At 55.4% G+C, this 19,072-nt stretch overlaps 1 protein-coding gene across 1 annotated transcript in view; it reads right to left on the reverse strand.

Moving 5' to 3' along the window:
* Positions 1 to 271: 271 nt before the first annotated feature.
* The window catches only part of Tmem132e (transmembrane protein 132E), a 52,141-nt gene continuing 33,340 nt past the window's right edge, over positions 272 to 19,072 (reverse strand). Inside the window, exons 2-9 of the mRNA XM_047545822.1 lie at positions 11,804 to 12,734; positions 10,836 to 10,982; positions 10,368 to 10,560; positions 9,608 to 9,751; positions 7,321 to 7,526; positions 4,364 to 4,652; positions 3,257 to 3,448; positions 272 to 2,371 (exon numbers count right to left, since the gene is read on the reverse strand). Coding sequence (XP_047401778.1) covers positions 1,322 to 2,371; positions 3,257 to 3,448; positions 4,364 to 4,652; positions 7,321 to 7,526; positions 9,608 to 9,751; positions 10,368 to 10,560; positions 10,836 to 10,982; positions 11,804 to 12,734 — 3,152 coding nt within the window. The 3' untranslated portion in view covers positions 272 to 1,321. The remainder of the gene's footprint in view (positions 2,372 to 3,256; positions 3,449 to 4,363; positions 4,653 to 7,320; positions 7,527 to 9,607; positions 9,752 to 10,367; positions 10,561 to 10,835; positions 10,983 to 11,803; positions 12,735 to 19,072) is intronic.

Here is a 19,072-nt window from a genome sequence, read left to right on the forward strand (position 1 = left end):
CCAACCACGGCAGACTCCTCGAGTTGCCACCTCTTTGTGAGGCACATTGCCAGTTTGTGGATCCTTTGTCCTTTGATGGAGGCACCCACAGGGCATCCGGGGGCCTAAGGAAGCTGGGGCAGGAAGAGCAGGATCAGCACCTGGGCCAGCCAATGTGGCCTCATGTCATGTGGTGTGCTGCGTGTGCGTGTGTGTGTCTGTGTCCGCACACATGTGGGAGAGACCGAAACAGCCACTGTGTACTGTCTGCTTGCTGGGAGTTACTGCTCCCACCCCAGTCCGATGGCCTCCATTTATTTATGAAAAATCCAACACAGTGGTGGGTAGAACCCAAGAGAAAAGTGGCTGTGGGATGGGGCAGGGGAGGCGCCAGCTCCCTCGGCCTCCACGGCCCCTCGGCCCCCCACAGTGCTCCCAGGGCCCTCATCTCCTGTAGGGATTGCTTTTTCCTGGGGGCGGGGTGGTGGTGGCTGCCTGCCCTGCGGTGCAGAGGGAAAGGGTGGTGAGCAGAGCAGAGGCGGCTAAGGCGCAGTAGTGTTGACCTTGCAGTGGGGGAGGCAGGAGGCACCCACGCCTCCCTGGGCCCTGCTGACCACAGTGCTCTGGGGTCTGGTTTGGTCAGAGAGGGACTGGGAACTCCTCCGGCTTGGGCCCCTGTCCACAGCCCTTGGGGCAGGAGGGAGTCCTGAGGAGAACCCAGGAAGGCGCTGGTTTGGCACCAGACCCCTCTGTAGAGTCAGCTCTAGGCCCTGGGAGGCACCCAGATGCCAGCAGATGCCATGACTGTCCACCGACCCCCCAATGTTTTGTCTGCAGCAAGATCCTTGGCAAGGCAGGCAGCCCCTGCCTCCCCACCCTGCAGGACAAAAATCCCTGAATATTGGTTTGAGAAAAGTCTTGTGCAGTCTGTGACACAAGATTCCCCAGGTCCTCCGGGCACGGGAGAGGACAGGGGAGTGGGAGACAGGGCCCAGCACAATGTGGGCCCGCGGTCCCCACGCTGGACCTCAGGGCCCTACTTCTGAGGCAGGCAGCCTGCCTAGGCCGGCAGAAGCTTGGAAAGGATAGAACAGAGCCAGGACTGCTTCCCTCCTTGCAAGCCACAGGAGGAAGGGGCCCACAACCCTCAGGGGGCAGGAGAGGGTAACCGGGGGAGGTGGGGGACGGCAGAGTAGGGAGCCAACCAACCGGCTCAGAGCAAAGCTGCAGGGGCAGGGAGTATAAAATCAACCCGCCCGCCCTGCGGAGTGAACTGGGGGTCCCTGCTGGGTCCCACCCAGGCAGACCATGTAGGGTCATCCTGCCACCCCGATTGGTGCCTCTAAGCAATCTCTTTGATTCTGCGCATGTAATTGTGCAGGTCAGGGGGCGGAGTCGCCCGCTTGGTACCCGCCACATCCGGGCAGCCCCAACCCAGGTCCTCTTCATCCTCCTCGTCCTCTTCGCCAGCAGGCACTGAGTCATAGGCCAGCTCCTCCGAGGGCAGTGTAGTGAAGGTGGTGAACTTGACCCGCTTGCGCTTGGAGGTGGGAGAGCTGGCGGGGTCCTCGGCCTGGTCCCGGGCGGAGCCACCTGAAGAGCCGTCGCCGCGGCCGTGCACCTGGCTCTGGACGCTGGTCTGTGAGCTTCCGCTACTGTGATGGTCCCCGTGGCAACAGGCGGGCACGGTTTCCAGCGGGTTGCCGGCAGGAGGCGAGAGCTCCCCTTGCACCCGCAGCGGCTGCCCGTTGCCCAGGAACACCCAGTGGTGAGAGTGGTCCATGCTGGTCTGGCCCTCCGGCGGGATGCGCTTGTGCCGGTAGCGCAGCACAAAAACGATGCAGTTGATGAGGAAGACGAGAATGGCGAGGCAGAAGACGCCCAGCAGAGCGTACATGCCGATCTCCAGGTCGGTCAGACCCCGGGGCATCTGCAGGAAGCCCGTGGGCAGCGGCAAGAAGTCTTCGGTGGGTGGCACTGCAGAGGTGCCCAGTCCAGGGGCTGCCAGCGCAGGACCCCCTGTACCTGGCGGACCTGCTCCCCGGGCCTCATCCTCACCTCCACCAGGTCCTGGCTGGCTGGGGCCTGGGTAGTCATAAGTGGGGTCCTCTTCGTCCCGCCCAAAGTGCACTCGCAGCCCCACGGGCGTCGTGGCCAGCACACTCTTGCGCTTGGTTTTCTGGCAGCTCTCGGCGATGGTGAGCTCCGCGCGGAGCAGCTCCCCTGCCCCCTCCGCCTCAGCTACCACCAGCGGGAAGGCGCGATCCGGGGTGACTGTGGCCACCCGCTCATCCAGGCTGCTCACCAGCAGCCCATAGTCCCGTGGGCTGTAAAGGGAGAGTGGGGCCGTGGTACCATCACTATAGGATAGCCAGAGGCTCAGAAGGGCTTCCTGCAGGGGGAGAAGGGGACAGGAGTCAGGGAGCCTGATCCACGGGCTTCCTAGTTGGGCCCTGATTGCTATGAGGGCGACGATCAAGGGTCCTTGGCCCCTGTTGCCTTCCCAGTGGAAACTGTGCCTGCCATGTGGCAGGCACTTGAGTCATTGCCTGGGCACAAGTTGTCCCAGGTTGTAGGGAGGGTAAATGGCAAGTCATGGCATCAAGGCCGGGTACTACCCCAGAGACTGCTCCTGTCATCTTGAATTGAAGGTAAGTTCTGCCTTCAGGTCTGCTCTTCCGCTGCAGGAATAGCCCTGTACCTCCATTCCTGATCTTGGGGTACCCCATCTAACCCTTGGCTCATGATAATACCGGCCCCAGGCCTCCTCCTTGCTAAGTCACAACTTTCTGGGAATCACCCTTCTTGCAGATGATGCAGAGCCCAGGGAGAAGCCATGGGCCTAGGTCATGCGCGGAGCTTTGGGGTAGAGGACCCCTGCATCCTGACTCCTGGCTCCATGCTTGATGCCCACCTTCTCACCTCCCCTGTGCTCCCGCCTGTCACCTTTCCACCTTTGTCCTGTAGCCAGTGCCCTTGGTGTACAGAGGGAGCTCCAGAGATGGCTGGGGATACTTCCTGGGGATGGCTTCCTGAGAAGCCAGGAGGGACAGCCTCTACAGGAAGATCTCAGGGTCGCAAGTGCAGGAGAAGATGCCCAGACCCCTGTGTAGGGCAGGGAGGGGGCAGGGCGGACATGTAGGTTTCTGAGGGCAGAGAGAGCCTCCATCACCTGAAGACCTAACTAGGGGGCTCATGACATAAGGGCATGACAGAGCCCCTGAGCCCTCCATCCACAGCCCAGACTCCCTGGCTGGTGCGTCAGGCAGCAAGTTACCTGCTTGAGGAAGGTGAGGGTCTGTTGTGCAGCTGTGGTGGCCAGGATGGTGTGGCTGCTCCCAGGGCTGGGCCGCAGGGAGAGGGTCAGGCTGGCTACCACCTGGGCCTGCAGCTGTGTGATGCTGACCTTCTCCTCTGTCACTGTCAGTAGTGTCTCCCCCAGCACTGCCTCCGTCAGTGGGGACACCACCTGAGGCAGAGCAGGGTGGGGGTGGGAGAGAGCCAGGAAAGCAGCAACCCCCACGAGGTCCCTCCCCAGGGAGGATGCCCCACGATGCCAGAAGAGGAGCCCAGAGTGATAGGGCAGGCACCTGGTTCTGCCTAAGGTCTGCAAGCAGGAACCGAGGTCTGGGGGTCACAAGAGGTGGGGGGCTCACAGGAGCCAGTGAGGAATATGGATGAGAGGTGAGCTGATTTTGAGGAAAATAACCCTTGTGTAGTGGTAAATAATAACTCATGTTCAGCCTCCTTGTCAGGGAGACAAAAGGGAGAGGTGGCCAACGGGAGAGAGAACGCATGCTCACCGAAAGGGGACACTCATTGGCTCTTGCTGATTGTGGCCAGGTGGGGATAGAGGCTCAATTTTGCCAGATTCATTTTTTGTAAAACCAGAAATCTAGATTGTTTTTTAAAATGAGAAAACCTCTCAATTTTGAAATGTTGGATCAATCATTTTTTAAACCAAATATGACTGCAGGCAGATTCCAGCCCATGGGTCACTATTTATAATCTCTTAAATCAACGATTTCTACCCAGGCACCCAGTGATCAGAGGGGAAGGTCAAAGTCGAGTTTCCAGATCTCCCACCTGCTGGTTCTCCCCTGATCCCACACCTCCTCCCCCTGCTATCAGGGCGGGCTCTGTGCAGCCCCTCTCCCGGTCGGGGGCTGGACAGAGCTTGATGCCACATTCGGTGAGAGCCTTTGCCAAGGTGAAGCTGAAAGACCTTGACCTTGGGTCATATAATTTCAGGCAGAGTGAAAGTTTGGGAAGGAAGCATGTCCTGGGGGCCAGCTGGGGTGGCTCGTGGGGCTCCGATCTCTCCACCCACAGGTAAACCAGACTCCTGGCACTGCCCCTTTGTGCTCAGACAGCTCGTGCCTACCTTAAAGGGGGTGGTGCCTGGCTCCAGTCCAGCCAGCGTGCTGCTGTCCACCATGTGTGCTACTCGGGGGTCGCCGACCCGCATGAAGTCACTGACCAAGTCGGTGACCTCCACCAACCAGTCTGAGCCCAGCATGGTGACCACCTGGTCGGTGCCCTCAGACGACGTTGTGTGGAACTGGGTGAAGACCTGCAGGGTGGCATGCTGGTACTGCAGGGTACAGCCTCGGCTCACACTCTGCCGCCGCTCCTCTTCCTCCTCCTCCTCATCTTCGCTCTCCCGGGCTGACCTGGGTTGGGGATGTACCAAGGTCAGGGCTGGCTGGGCTGAGAGACCTCACCCTGGATCTGATCTGGACGAGTCCCTGCCCTCACCCTTGCCCTGCTGGTTCTTCCAGCTCCCCATGGGGGGATGCCCTGCAAACAGCACCTCCTCCTGGCTCAGGCCTTCATCTCTGGGTTTGGTCCAGGAGTTCTGGCCTTTTTCTCCCTAACCCAAGCCTCAGAATAGTGGGCACTTGATCCCAATAATGACTCCTGCCTTTCTTTAGCACTAAGCATGAGCCTGGTACTGTGCTCTACTCTAAACTGGAGCAAAGGAGATCCTCGTTATAGATGCCGGAAGGCCTAGCTGAATCGTGTACAACTTGCAAGCGATGAACTTGGAAACTTAACTGAGGAGATTTCCAGGTAAGGACTGGAAGGTACAGCCTGGTTTCCCCTTGCTGCTTTTAATAAAACGTGAGAAGAGAGAAACAAATTGACAAACCATTCAGTTAAAGGGAACCCGGGACCTGATGACTTGGGGAATTCTCAACTTAGCAGATTGAAAAAGATGCTCAAATCAGTAGGTTCCTTGCCAGGAAGGCATGCTCCAGAGAGAACGCTTGCTAGAACTTTGTCAGAATCAACCAATTCAAGTGTTCATTCACACACAGTGCTCTTTCATCTATGTTAACTATTTAATCCTCACAACAACCCTATGAGAAGTATCATCTTGCTTATTTTGTAGAGAAAATGAAGCACAGAGAGGTTAAGTAAATAGCCCAAGTTTGCACAGCTAGTAAATAACTGAAGCAGGATTGAAGCCAGGCTGTCTGTTTTCAGAGTTCGTTCTATCCTCACTACTCAAAGCAGCATCCCCATCACTCAGTAGCTGGTGGGAAATGCAGAGTCCCAGGCTTCACCAGGCCTTCCCCATCCGTAGCTGCATTCTAGCGGGATGCCCTGGTGAGGCATGCACACATTCAGGTTTGAGAGGCTCTGGTCTCTATGACCTTGCTTTTGCAAGTTTCTGCAGAACTGAACTCAGCCCTGGTCTCCCTTGGCCACCTGCTTTTTCTCCACCCCACTTCCAGCTGCCTGCCACTTCCCTGGCTTCTCTTCCTGCTGGGCTCTTCTCTGCTGCAGCTCTGAGGGTGGAGCGTGGTGAGGACACAGGTCCACACCCTGCAGATGGGCACTCAGGTGTGTGAGCCTGCACCACATCAAGGGTGCCGGGCGTGCGTCATGGTGCCTGTGTCCATGTGCTCACGAATCTGCCCTCAGTGTGCCAGGCAGCTGGGCACAGGCGCCTGCGTTCCTGTGTTGGTGCATCTGCTGTGCTTGGTCTACCTGGCTGCTCTCTCACCCTGTCTCCCCAGCCAGCTCCTTTCTACTCATCCTTCAAGATTTTTTTCTTGAATAAGTGATGTAACGTATTTATCTTCCTTCTTTTTATATTTTGATTCATTGTACACAAATGGGGTACAACTATTGTTTCTCTGGTTGTACACAAAGTAGAGTCACACCATTTGTGTAATCATACATGTACATAGGGTAATGTTGTTTGTCTCATTCTATTATTTTTCCTTCCCCTCACACCCTCCCCACCCCTCATTATAATTCATCCTTCCTCCATTCTTGCCTCCCTCCCACCCTCCATTATGTATCATCATCCCCTTATCAGAGAAATCATTGGGCCTTTGGTTTTTTTGGGATTGGCTTATTTCACTTAGCATGATATTCTCCAACTCTGTACATTTACCTGAAAATGCCATAATTTTATTCTTCTTTATGACTGAATAATATTCCATTGTGTATATATACCACAGTTTATCCATTCATCTATTGAAGGGCATCTAGGTTGGTTCTACAATCTAGCTATTGTGAATTGAGCTGCTATAAACATTGATGTAGCTATGTTGCTGGAATATGTTGATTTTAAGTCCTTTGGGTATAGGCCAAGAGTGGGATAGCTGGGTCAAATGGTGGTCCCATACCAAGTTTTCTAAGGAATCTCCATACTACTTTCCAGAGTGGCTACACCAATTTGCAACTCCACCAGCAATGTGTGAGTATGCCTTTTCCCCACATCCTCGCCAATACCTATTGTTGCTTGTACTCTTGATAATAGACATGCTAATTGGGGTGAGATGAAAATCCTTTAAGATTTAACTCAAGTGCACACCTGTAATCCCAGTGGCTGGGGAGGTTGAGGCAGGAGGATTGCAAGTTCGAGACCAGCCTCAGCAACTTAGTGAGGCTCTAAGCAACTTAGTAAGCCCCTGTCTCAAAATAAAAAAAATAAAAAGGGCTGAGAATGTGGCTCAGTGGTAAAGCACACCTGGGTTCAATCCCCAGTACCAAAAAAATCTAACTCAAGGTCAACACTTCTAGAGGCCTGTCTTGGCTTCTGGAGGGAGAGGTTTTCTTTGTCAAGCCACCTGATGCCCTGTGCACAGGGCTTCCCATGCAGCGCCGTGTTGTGACATGTCCACGACTCTGCCCTCCCTGCTGGACTGAGAGCTTGGCGGGGTCCACATCTCAAACACCAGTCAGTACCCACCACACAGTAGGTCTTCAGTAAGTTTGTTGGTTTCACAGCTGGTCCACAGAATGGGTTCACCTGGGGCCCTATACACATCTGCAGCTTGGCCTGTGAGTGTCTCAAGAATCCTGTGTGTGCAGGGGCTGTACCTGCGGTCGGGGAGGATGGGTACCCTCCAGCCCTTCACTTGGCTGAGGCGAGCATCTGACAGCTCGATGTGCAGAGGCAGCTTGGGGACCCAGACTGTCATTTCCAGGGGGGCGCTGAGGACGTCGTAGCGGAAGGTGACCCTGGCGTTCATGGACCCTCGAGACTCCTTTCCACTCACAAATACGTAGTCGCAGCTGCTGGAGACCTAGGGAGAGGAGGAGCAAGCCATGTGCCTTGCCTGGCAAGTCTTCTTGCAGGGCAGTGTGGGGGTCTTGCATGTGGCAAGCAGGGCCCGGAGGGCTGCTGCAGAGAGAAGCAGAGGTGGCCAGGTGGGGGAAGGCACTGATTCCACTGGGATATGCCAGTTTCTTCCCTGTTTCTCCAAAGAGCCTTCCTCTGTGACTACTGTTCCTTGGTAGGGCCCAGCCTGCAAATGTTTTTGCTAGGGGCCATTTCTGACTTGACAGAACCATACCATGGAGAAGGCTCCAGGTTAAGGGGCCTCATAGGGCCCTTTATGATTGACAGCTGGGGAACCAAGTGTCTGGCAGGTAGAGTCCTCCACTGCACAGAGGGCCATCCACTGGGCAGGAGGAAGTTGAGGTGGAAGGGATAGTGGTGAGGGGCAGGTCCACACCTCCTCTGTGCTTGCTGTGGCATGGCTGCCCCAGGAGAGTGGGTGGCCAATTAATTTCAGGTGAGGGAACTGCACTAGCCAGGTGTGGAGGGGAGGAGACCGGGGAGGAAAAATCTGACTCAGAGAAGCCCAAATGCAGACTTGTGGATGTTTGCCACCAGTGTGCGGCTTTGGCAAATGCATGCCCACCTGAGTAGCAACCTGCATTCCTAGAGAGTCCCTGGATGGAAACTGGCTGCCTCCTGAGGAGCACATTCTTCCTGGAGACCAGTGCCCACTCACAGAGAGGTTGCTGCCAGTACTTCAGGGCAAACGCAGATGGCTGTGTGTGTTCAGTGTGCCCACGCACACACCTGGCACATGCTGGAGTGGCTCCTGTGTGCATGGCACCCAGGCGCTCCTGCTGGTACGTGCCCTGAATGCACTACTTGGATTGGGTGGAGGATCCCCAGAGTCTCTGCAGCAGGTGAAGGCAGGGTGCTGGGACTGGGCCATCCAGATCCCTTCCTCATCTCAGAGGGTGGGTGGGGGAAAGTGGGGACAGTAGTCCTGCCAGAAATGCTCCTTTCCCACCTGGGCAGCAGAGAATCCCATCTGCAGGCTGGCAGATTCCATTTAGAATGCTGGCAAAGTCCATGAAGAACCAGAGTGCGTTGCATCGAGATTCGTAACAAATCCCATTTAGAATCCTTGATAATTCCCTTCGGTATCTAAAGCTATCACCAGGGGAGGGGAATCTGGGCAAAAGGAAAGGCGCCAGGCAAGGGCTTCTGGGAGCAGCCAACCAGCGGCGGAAAGCCCCACGGCCCGGGGCAAGGCTTCCAAGCTGCTGCCAGGGGCCATGGGGTGTGGCGCGGAGCTTCTGCTCTGACTGCCCTGGAGAGCATTCTACCAGGGTCTGGATGGAGGGCAGCACCAGGTTCCCCACACTCAGTGGGACCCTGAGGCAGGGCATGGAGAGAGTGAGCACCAGGTAGCCCAGGTGAGCAGAGAGGACCCCTGCCTCCTTCCACTGTCTCCTCCCCATCTCAACTTTGCAAACAGAGAGGTGGCCAAGTGGCCACCCAAGTCAGAAGTGTGTCCTGTGTTCTGGGCTGAGGAGGACCTGCTGGACAGCTGCAGCTGCAAGGGACCTGCAGGATCAGGGTGTGTGGCAGACTGGGGATCTTCCTCTACAACCTTCTGAGGACTTCCTCCCTGCGTGCCATCTGCCCCAGGGCTCAGGATCAGTCATGAGGGGCCCACCTCACCTGTCTCCCTTGCCTCGACCAGTGTCTTCCACACCCCAGGGCTCAGTAATGACTTGCTGGGTTGAGCTTGAGTTGTCAACACTGCCTTTTCCCTTCAGGATGGCCAAGCAGTCAACTCCCTCTTCCTCCAGGAAGCCCTCCAGGACTGACTGGGGCAGTACTCAGGGGCTGAGGGAGGGAACCTCCCAGGGGGGAAGAGATTTGGGGATGGACTGTTTCCGACAGGCCTGCTGTCACTCAGGATGCATGAGCCTGGTGTTGTGGAAGGGAAAGGGAGGATTCAAGTGCAGTCTTTAAGGAGGAGTGAGATCAGCCACCTCGACTCTGGTTTGGGGTTTCCACTCCCCCAGAAGCTCTAACGCCATCGTCGTCCAGAGCACCTGCCTCCAGGAAGCTCACCTTGATGATGTCCTCGTTGTCGGACTCGCATTCCACTAGGGTGGAGACATCTAGCACAAGGCCTGTCACTTCAATGGCGATGACTTTCACAGGGATGGCCACTGTTCTGCCCGTCAAGATGGCTGTATTGATGATCTCTGTATCCTGCAGGAGGAGAGGGGGAGGGGGTTCTGTCGCTAGTCCCTTTCTCTCCCAGGATATGTCCACCAAGGCCCTGGATCGTGGCTGCTGCCACACCTCAGAGGCATACCCTTCCCGTGGGGACACTGGGACACATGGGCAGAGGTGGGCTGCCACCCAGGCTCATGCTCCTTCTCAGAGGGTCTGTTCACTGCTGCAGGAGCCTCAGGAATGCCTGGCTCTGTTCCCCAGCCTTCCACCCTCCTCTCTCCAACATCCTCCATGCCCCATGGGATGCTCAGAGTAATATACAAGGCATTCACCTGGCTACTCGAGGTGCCCTGGGCTGGTCCCAGTCACCCCACCCTTACCATCCCCTGCACTTTCTAAACCCATGGCTCCTTTGGAGCAACTGCTCACATCCCCACTCCTGCACCTCCCGGAGCAGCCCCTACAGGGTGACTTCTCCCACCTCTGCCCCCCGCCAGCACTGCCTCCCAGGAGTGCACACCTGCACCCTTGTACACGTGCACACCTGGATGCTGGAGGCAGGCTCCTACGAGCACACACACTCAGCCACGCTCATGCCTTCCCACACAGAGACACAGGCATCCACCAGCCTGGTCACCTAGTCACTCACCATGGCCAGGGGCAGAATGGCTTGTACATCTCGCTGGATGACTGTCAACTCCGTGACTGCCCGCTCCAGGTCAGGTAGGGACCCGTGGCCACGATAGTCGATGTGCCACATGATTCTCCGCTTGACGGAGTGGCTGGTGAAGTTCTCCATCTCAAAGTCTAGCTGCAGAATCTCCAGAGGGCCCTGGCCCTCCCTGCCAGGGAGGGGAAGGAAGGGGAACAGAGGATAGGCTGGGAGAAGTCTGAGAGCTCTGAAACCCTCAGTAGGGACCCCGTCCCTCCTTAGCAGCTGTCTTCTGTGGCCCTGAGCCTCTTCAGCCCTCCTGAAGTGACCTGGTCCCACATCCCACTTTGGGGCCCAGATGGCAGATTTCCCATCCACCAAGTCCCATCCCTTCACAAACCCAGCCTCCTGCGTTGAGGACCCCTACCCCTCTAGGTGTCTGCTCTGCAGAGAGCTAGAGCTCACCAGGGGGGCAGGGGCGTGCCCTGGGCCCAGGCCACATCCACAGTGGCCGTTGAGTGCTTTGCCCCAGTCAGCAGCTCTGAGGTCACGTGCCACTGGACACTCCGTGACTTGGTGCCTAGAAGGGTCACACCCTTTTTGGCTTTCACCCTGGAACAAAAGGGGAAGAAGAAGAGGGAGAGGGTCAGGCTGGGACCCAAAGGCTGCCTGCCTGGCTACCACCCCTAGGCTGGAGTTGGGGTGGAGGAATAGGTGAGCTAAGAGACCCTGAGTCCTATACTTAAGGGTCTGGGAATCTGGCGCCTCATAGCTGCATATTGCTCGTGTGGGGTGGCATGTCTGTGGGGTCTTTTTTATGTCAGAATCACCCACCATGACTCAAATCATGCATTTCCACTGGGAAACTTCATGTTTTGTGGGGATGCGACATGATCTAAGCATTTTTGAATTCATGAACTGTGTCTTTCTCAAGTTGTAGAAAAAGCAGGATGCTCAAAAATTTTTCTCTCAACCTGAGGACTGGGACCAATGTCCCAACAGGCACATGTACCTGTTGGTCTTATGGCTACTAGCCAAGGGGGTGCTTTCTGATCTCCATGTCTCCTCCCTGGCCTTTATTTCCTCATCTGTAAAATGGGTGAGTTGTACACCTGATGTCCCTGGACCCTTTCAGCTCCATCCCATCATTCCAGACCTCTATCTAGGTTTGTGAAAACTGGCTATGCCTTTTACTGTGACTGTGACTCCATTGAGACCAAGGAGAGGCAGAGGTTTTGATTGCTCTCAGAAGGGTTAAGAACATGGGGGCAGGGGGCTCACCTAGTGCACTGTCTCCTGAGGTTGCTCAAGCCATAGATGGGAGAGCTGAGATTAGGATGCTGGACAGGGATCCAGCTGGGACCTGGACAAGGTGTCAGGGATATATTTGACCTTGGAAGGGAAACCAGACCCCTGACCCATAACCCCATTACCTGAGTGTGAAATGCTCCACGCTGGGGCTGGAGGGCGAGGAGGAGTTGGGGGCCAGATAGAGGAGGATGCTCAGCACCTCCCCAGGCTTGAGCGGCCGGTCGGGCAGGCGGATCATCAGGTTACTGTCCAGCCTATGCTCCTGCAGCGCCCTCCGGGGTGGCGGGCGGAAGAGGCTGATGCTCCCGATGCGCAGCAAGGGGTGCTGAGTGGGGCTCTCGGCGCGGGCCCCCATCCCCTGCCCAGGTGCGCGCCGTGAGCCCCCGCAGCCCCCCGCCGCATCCGGGGCATGGAGGGTGTAGTAGAGCTCAGCCTGCTGGCTCTCCCCCGCCGCCTCCGGCTCTAGCCCATCTGGGGACTTGCGGCGGGCGCTCGGGGGCACTGCGGGGGCTGGGGGTCCAAACCAGGCCAAGGGCAGCTCGGCCCGCACGAGACAGGTGGCCAACCCCCCGCTGAGACGACAGGAGCTCTTGACCTCCCGGGCATCCCTGAAGGCATGCAGGCGGACACAGGGCAGTCGCTCGGTGACGCCAAAGTCATCCCAGTCCCTGCCGGCCACATAGAAGAGCACCTGCGCCACGGGCTGCGAGGCGGGCACTCGGGCGCGGACAATGAAGGCCCGCACCTTCCAGTTGACCGTCAGGCGCTCGGGGATGTCCAGGGTGCTGGATGGCTGCAGGAGCTCCCGCGCTACCACCTGGCTGGTGCTGAAGGGTCCCAGGGAGACGTTGAGGACCGGCAGCTCCTTGGTCTGGAATACCACGAAGGGCTCGGAGCGCTGCAAGGAGCCGTTGGCCACCGTGGGCGATGGTGGCCGCGCCTCCCGCAGGAAGAAGGCCAGACGCGTGTGCGACAGGCGGTAGCTGACAGGCAGCACCGGGCTGGCCTGTGCCCCGGGCGGGCTGGGACTGGCGGGGTGGGAGCGGCTGGAGGCTGGGGACAGAGACCAGAGAGGCCAAGAGTGGTCAGGAGAGACGAGCTCACACCATTCCCTGGCTGCCTGCCCCCACCCCCACAGAGGGCCTCTGCTCCCCAAGCACCCCGGCTCAGCCTGGTCCACCGTCTTTGGTGGTTCAGGGCCTTGCTGTGGGGCACCCAGCCTGGCACCACCTTGGCTGTGGTGTTAATGACCCGATCACCCTCTCTTCATTTTTTCCCTCTTCAACCGCAGGGTAAAGCCAATCCCATCACAAAGCCTCGTGAAGCTTTGGTAAGGTTGCATCCCTTGGTGCCCTGAAACCTCAAGACCTGCCAAATGAGCCTCAAAATTGTTTCTGCCTCAAAGTGCCAGGTGAGAACCTTCTAAAGTCGGGTGCCCACAGGGCTGAGTGGCTCTGGCGGCTGAGAAGTGTAACTCTTCCCCGCATGCTGAGCTCTGTGCTCAGTGCCTGCACTCAGACAGTGTTAGCTTGTTTGATCCTCAGTTCTGTCCTTGGAGGTGGGCATGTTATGATCTCCATCCCTCTCACTTTCCTGTCAATAACTTCTTTTTTGAGTACCTACACTTACATCTTACAGATAAAGGAACTGAAGTGTGGGGCACTTAAATAACTTACCAGAGTCACATGAGCAAAGGGTCAGGAGCAGGATATGAACCTGAAGCCACTTGGCTCTCAAACCCCAGTCCTTTCCTGCATCAGCAGTCTCAGATGGTGTTGGGTTCCCCAGGGACCCCCTGATTTCCCTTACTCCCTCTTATCATACACTATATAAACAGGGAATTTTATCTTCAGTCTCCCAGAAATAAATGTGGGTCTTGTGTTTGGTTTCTTCTTCCTTCCGAGCCTTGCCCCACCGACCCAGGAAGCTGCCAAGTTCTAGCAATTTTGCCTCCTGGCCAGTTGCTTTGTCCTGGGCTGTCCTCTGTCCCCAGGACCCAGCCCCAGGCCAGGTCTCACTCCTGTCGCCATGCCTAACTGGGTCTCCCCTCACTTTCTCTCACCTACTCTCTGGCTCCTGACATTCCCTGCTCCCCTGACACAGCAGCCAGAGTGGTCCTTCTCCTGGACAGGCCAGAACTTAGTGACCCTCGGTCCTGTTTCAGAGCATGATGTCACTGTCAGGGGACAGGTAGGACTCACAGTGGAGACCTAAAGTCTGAGATTCTTTTCTGGAGCTTCACATAAACTCTCCGAGTCCCATTCATCAACTTTAAGATCAGGGTGATAACGATGCTGGTTCACCAGACGCCATGCTGTTATTTGTTCTGTGTTTGAGAACCCAGTAAGGAGACCCTCTATCAATTGTACAGCTCAATGCAAACGTGGGTAGGTATCATTAAGGAATTTCTCCTGTAGGATGCTTACAAAATAAAGCCCAGACCCACCTCACAGGGCCCTCTACTTGTGGTCCCAGGACCCTCTTTCCCCTAGGACTCCTCTTCTTGAGCCCTTCCTGCAGGGTGACCAGGCGACTCACTGTCCTTACTGCCCCCTGGTGTTGCCCTATGGACCCTCCTTTGTGCCCTCTGCATCCAACCCTCTCCTTTTTCAAATCTGAATCTTCCTCCAGGCCCAGTGCCAATGCCACCTCCTCCAGGAAGCCTTCAGGATGTGCCTCAGCTCTGGGAATTCCCTCAGAGCTTTGTCCTTCTCTCTGGGGTCCTCTCACATCCTACTTTGGGTGGAAGTTGGTTAGCTACACGTCTTGCATCAAGCAAGGCTTCAACAAGTCCTGCTGATCTCCACTGAGCCATCTGCAGATACCTCTGTTCAAAGGAGAGACCCCTAGCCAGCGCCAGACTTTCTTGTAGTTTATGCATATTTATCATTTTATCACTGTCCCTGGAACTTTGACGGTTCCACAAACATTCATACTTAATTCCTCATGAAAGCAATGAACTAAAAATTCCTTGTACCTGAGGATCCAGTGTCTCCATCCTATTTTTTAAAAATCTGCAGTTTCATCTCTTCATTCAACAAAATAAGGCAATTGGCTTGAGTGGAGGCCCTTGGGGTCACTTGCTGTAGGAGGAGTGGTTCTTGGTCTCTCCACTCCTTCTTAAGGTTCCTCCTGAGCAGCCCTGAGGATCCACCAGGAACATGCTGGTCCCTGGTCCTCTGGGCAGCCCATGCTTTTGCCAACAGACAGCCTCACCGTATTCCCAAGAGACCTCAGTTTGTAGGTGACTCTTTCCTGACGACAGACACTCTGCAGCTGGCAGAGCCAGGAGTCACTGGGGTGGAAGCTGGCAGCGGAGTCCAAGATGGGGTCAGGAAGATGTTTGCAGAGATAAGAAAAACCTTCCTGATTGGCACCTGGAACAATCTCAGAACATGTCCTTACAGCTTGGGGGGACTGGCCTCAAGGTGTGCACATGGATATCCAGGGCAGTGTCCCGAGTCAGGCCACAGCAGCCAATCAACTGCTTTGGAAGCAGCAGGAAGCAGGGGAACAGGATCATTAAGGCCTCTCCCTGCCAGAGTCCTGGGCAAGTTGCTTCCCATTTGGAGCCTCGGATTCCATCTCTAAAATTTCACTGGTGACATGGGTCCCACCCACCTCACAGAGATGTTGACAGTAGCTAAAAGACCCAGGGGTAGGACATGCTCTGAGAAAAAGCAGCCCTGGGGGAATGAGGCATCATGTGGTGGGAATATCCAGGGCCTCTGAGTACTGGGTCCGAGGCGGGGACGGGACACCATGCTTGTCCCTCTGGGCTTTGAGGAGGGCTGCTGTGGTCAGGAGAACGTGAGTGGTCAGTATGCAGGGCAGGTGGGACAGGCTGAGGTGGAGGGTGGAGTGTTGGAACGGTGACCCTGCCCTTGGTAGCCATCCCCAGGAGACCCCAGAGGCTGCTAAGTGGCACTTAGTTCCATTTGCCTCTCACCAGCCCAACTTCACGGCAGACCATCTGGACCCCTTGGAAGGCACAGTGGGGGCAGAGGCCACCAGATGGCCACCGGACTCAGAGGGGCGTGAAGGAAGGGATTGGGGAGGCATGTTTGCATGTCCCCATCTCCCCCCCGGGGAGAGAAGTGGTCTGGCACAACCAAGATCCTGGATCGTTCAAAGCGCCCTTGCTGTTCTCAGAATCTGCTGAGCAAATGTTTCTGCCTCGGGCTGCTGCATGTACTGTCCCCTCTGCCTAGTGTTCCTCTCTCTCCTGGTCTCTCTCTCCAGTCTTTGTTAGAGGCCATCTGCCCTGGCTGTCCCATCTACAGTAGCATGTTCCACCCCCCTTGGTCTCTCTCTGTCCCCTTTCTTGACTTACTTTCTTCATAGTATTTATTGCCACCTGACTTTCCACGGTGAGCCCACGTGGTTCCTGTCCACTAGACATGACGCCACCAGGATCGCAGACACAGGCTTGCTCCTGCTCTGCCCCAGTGCTTGGAACAGGGCCTGGCACACGGTGGGCCCTCAGTCAGTGTTTGTTGAAAGAGTGACATTGTCTGAATGAGCGGCCAGCACTGACTGGAATACTGTGGGGAGCTGAATCAGCTGTGCATAGCGCCAGGTATGGCATACAGTGGGTGCTTAATAAATGTTAATTGCATCCACTTATGAGGCTGGGGGTACCTGCTCAGGGCCCGCGGGTAGACAGAGTCCTCTCCCCTTTCATCCCAGGCTGGTCCTAGTTGTCTGGGAGCATAGTGGGACCCTCTGGCCACCCCCCGACAGTCTTTTTTCCAGGTGCGGAGGCCAGGCCCCTCCCTCACCTTCTTGAGCACATAAATGAATCTTCATAGCGGCCGGGGCCAGGCAGGCTGGTGCCCCTGGCCATCTCCCCCCTTCTAATCAAGATCAGCTACCTCCTGCTTCTACCTCTAATTGTCCCCAAATTAAAACGAATCACTTGCAAATCAGAAAAAAAAATATAATTAGTTTTGGTGAGTTTGAGTCTGCGGGGCACAGCGGGGCACGCCGGTTGGGATCGGGGGTGCTGGGCTGCACTGGGAGAGGGCTCGGCCTGCTCCCTTGTGTTGCACGTCTGAGGTCAGTGTTTGCAGATCCTTCAGCCCTTGCCTGAATTTAAGAATCAGCTGGGACAAACACAACAGCCAACAAAGCCTCGGGACGGATCCAGGTGGGCACTTCAGAATTCCTAGAGCACAGTCCCCGTCATCTGTGTGTTCAGCACACAGCCCAGGCGCTGCTACCATCACAGAATATGGAAAGCAGCACTCAGTAGGGAGGGTTGGTGGAGGTGCTGAAGAGGTTGGGACTTGCGTAGTGCCTGGTGGCCAGGCTGATGGGTAATGATGACAAATATCCAGAGCCTGGAACAGTGCCTGACCAGATAGGCGCCATGTCTTTTTTGGTCAAGCGTGTGAATGGATGGATGAATGAATGAACCAATGACAGGGAACAAGAACTATGTCTAACACAGGTGGTGAGGGTCCTAGGGGTCACGTGGTCCAAGACCAGGCAGCCAGGGATGGCTATGCCCAGCAATCCTTCCCCCACCCTGACCTGGAGGGCCACTGGAGTGCTATGACCTAGGGGTTGGGAGGGACTGGTCTTGGGGAAACACCTTGACTCAGGAGAGCCGCTGTGCAGGAAGCTGAGGCCTGGGGTGCTTTGATGAGGGCTCTGGACTGGGAGGAAGGGTGCCTGGGTGGCAGGTTGCCTGCCCTTCCTTGGCCAACCAGAGGGTCTGACCTATCCGGCCACTGCTGCTCTCTGGGCCCAGCTTCCCTGTGGGCAAACGGTGCTTCACAGTCAATGGAACCCAGCAGTCCTTGTAGAGCAGTGCTGCTGTGGGAGAACCCTAGAAACTTTCTTGGGTTTTTGAAAAGAATGAGTAGTACTTGATGTTAGCAAGGGCTTAAGAAATGGGGCTCTTTCTCACCCCATCGGTAAAGGGTAAACCGGGTAGGCTTTCCGAAAGCAATTTCAAAATATGTTTTAAAGGCCTTAAAAATGTTCATGCTCCTTAGCCTAGTAAATCCTCCTGTGGGGATCTCATAAGCAGAAATCTGCTCAAAGGTTTATGTAAAAAGATGTTCACTGTGATGTCATGCTTATTAGTGAAAAATTAGAAACAACCTAAAATGTTCAAAAGTAAGGTCGAGTTAAATAAATGCAAATGCACAAGAATAGGATGTGTGCATTCATTATAGATCAAAAAATTTTTTAAAAAATATTTATTCAGTGGAGAAAATGCTCACAAAACAATGTTAACTGACAAAGGAAGGACACCAAGGCCTGGTACCAGTCTTCTATGAAAAGATACAGACATGGTGAGGAACCCCTTCACAATGCTAATGGTGGTTATCACAGAGGGGTGGGGATGACGGGTGATTGTTATTTTTTACTTTATGCTTTTATGTATTTTCCAATTGTTTGCAATGAATATGTATTGCCTGTAAAATTACAAAGAAAACAATAAATGTCCTTAAAAATGAGGGAGAGTGTTTGAAGCTTTTCCAAGAATTAAAAAAAAAAAAAAAAGGAATTAAAACAAACCAAAACAGGGAAGCTGTCTGACTTTGGAGAAACAAACTCACATTCAAATCCCACATTCAAATCTTAGCTGTGTGACCCAGGGGGAGTTACTTAACCTCTCTGACCCTTGATTTCCTTACATGTAAAATGAGGATCAGGGAACCTATTTCATAAAGTTGCCATGATTAACTAAGAAAATTGCTTGGTGTTCCTGGTAGAGTTGATGCTCCATGTCATCTGCTCCTTTATTCCTTCACTGGACACTCATTGGTTGCTTAGTTCTGAGAGGAGGGAAGTGCTGACCTGTTTTTCTCCAGCACTTGGTGCACTGTTTGGCTCATGGCAGGTCCTCTGTCAATGTCTGTTAAGTTAAATAGGACAAGTCAGAGTTGACAGGTGCACAAAGCTGGGTCCCAAGGGCCTTGAAGGAAACAGGGAGGCTGGAGGGAGTACTTCCTGTCGGAAGCCCTAGAAGCAAGCCCAGGAACCTCTGCCACTGACCTGCTTCATGACCTTGGTCAGGTCCCCTCTCCTCTCTGGGCTCAGCTCCTCGTCTTGGAGCAAAGTCTAACCCCTGCTCTGCATGCCACATGGGTGACCCAGAGGTGGGCAGGGGCTATGTGTGCAGGGCACCTTGGGGCCTCTGCACCCAGCAGAGTCAAGCTGTTCCCAGGGGGACGATGGCAGGGCCCAGAATACTGTCTCCCCTCTTGCCAGGACAGGGGCTCCTGCTGTGGACAGTGCCTGTTCCAGGTGAGGCTCCAGCCTAGCCTGACTCTGCCACCACTCCCAGTGCCTAGTGTAGGGCCATTTCTGGGTTTTTCTAAGTTGCAGAGAGAGTCTTCCACAGAGGCCAGTCCCTAAGGGCGTGGGCCCACTGG

The sequence above is a fragment of the Sciurus carolinensis genome, chromosome 3, assembly GCF_902686445.1.
Source record: "Sciurus carolinensis chromosome 3, mSciCar1.2, whole genome shotgun sequence".
In the NCBI taxonomy this organism is placed as follows: domain Eukaryota; kingdom Metazoa; phylum Chordata; class Mammalia; order Rodentia; family Sciuridae; genus Sciurus; species Sciurus carolinensis.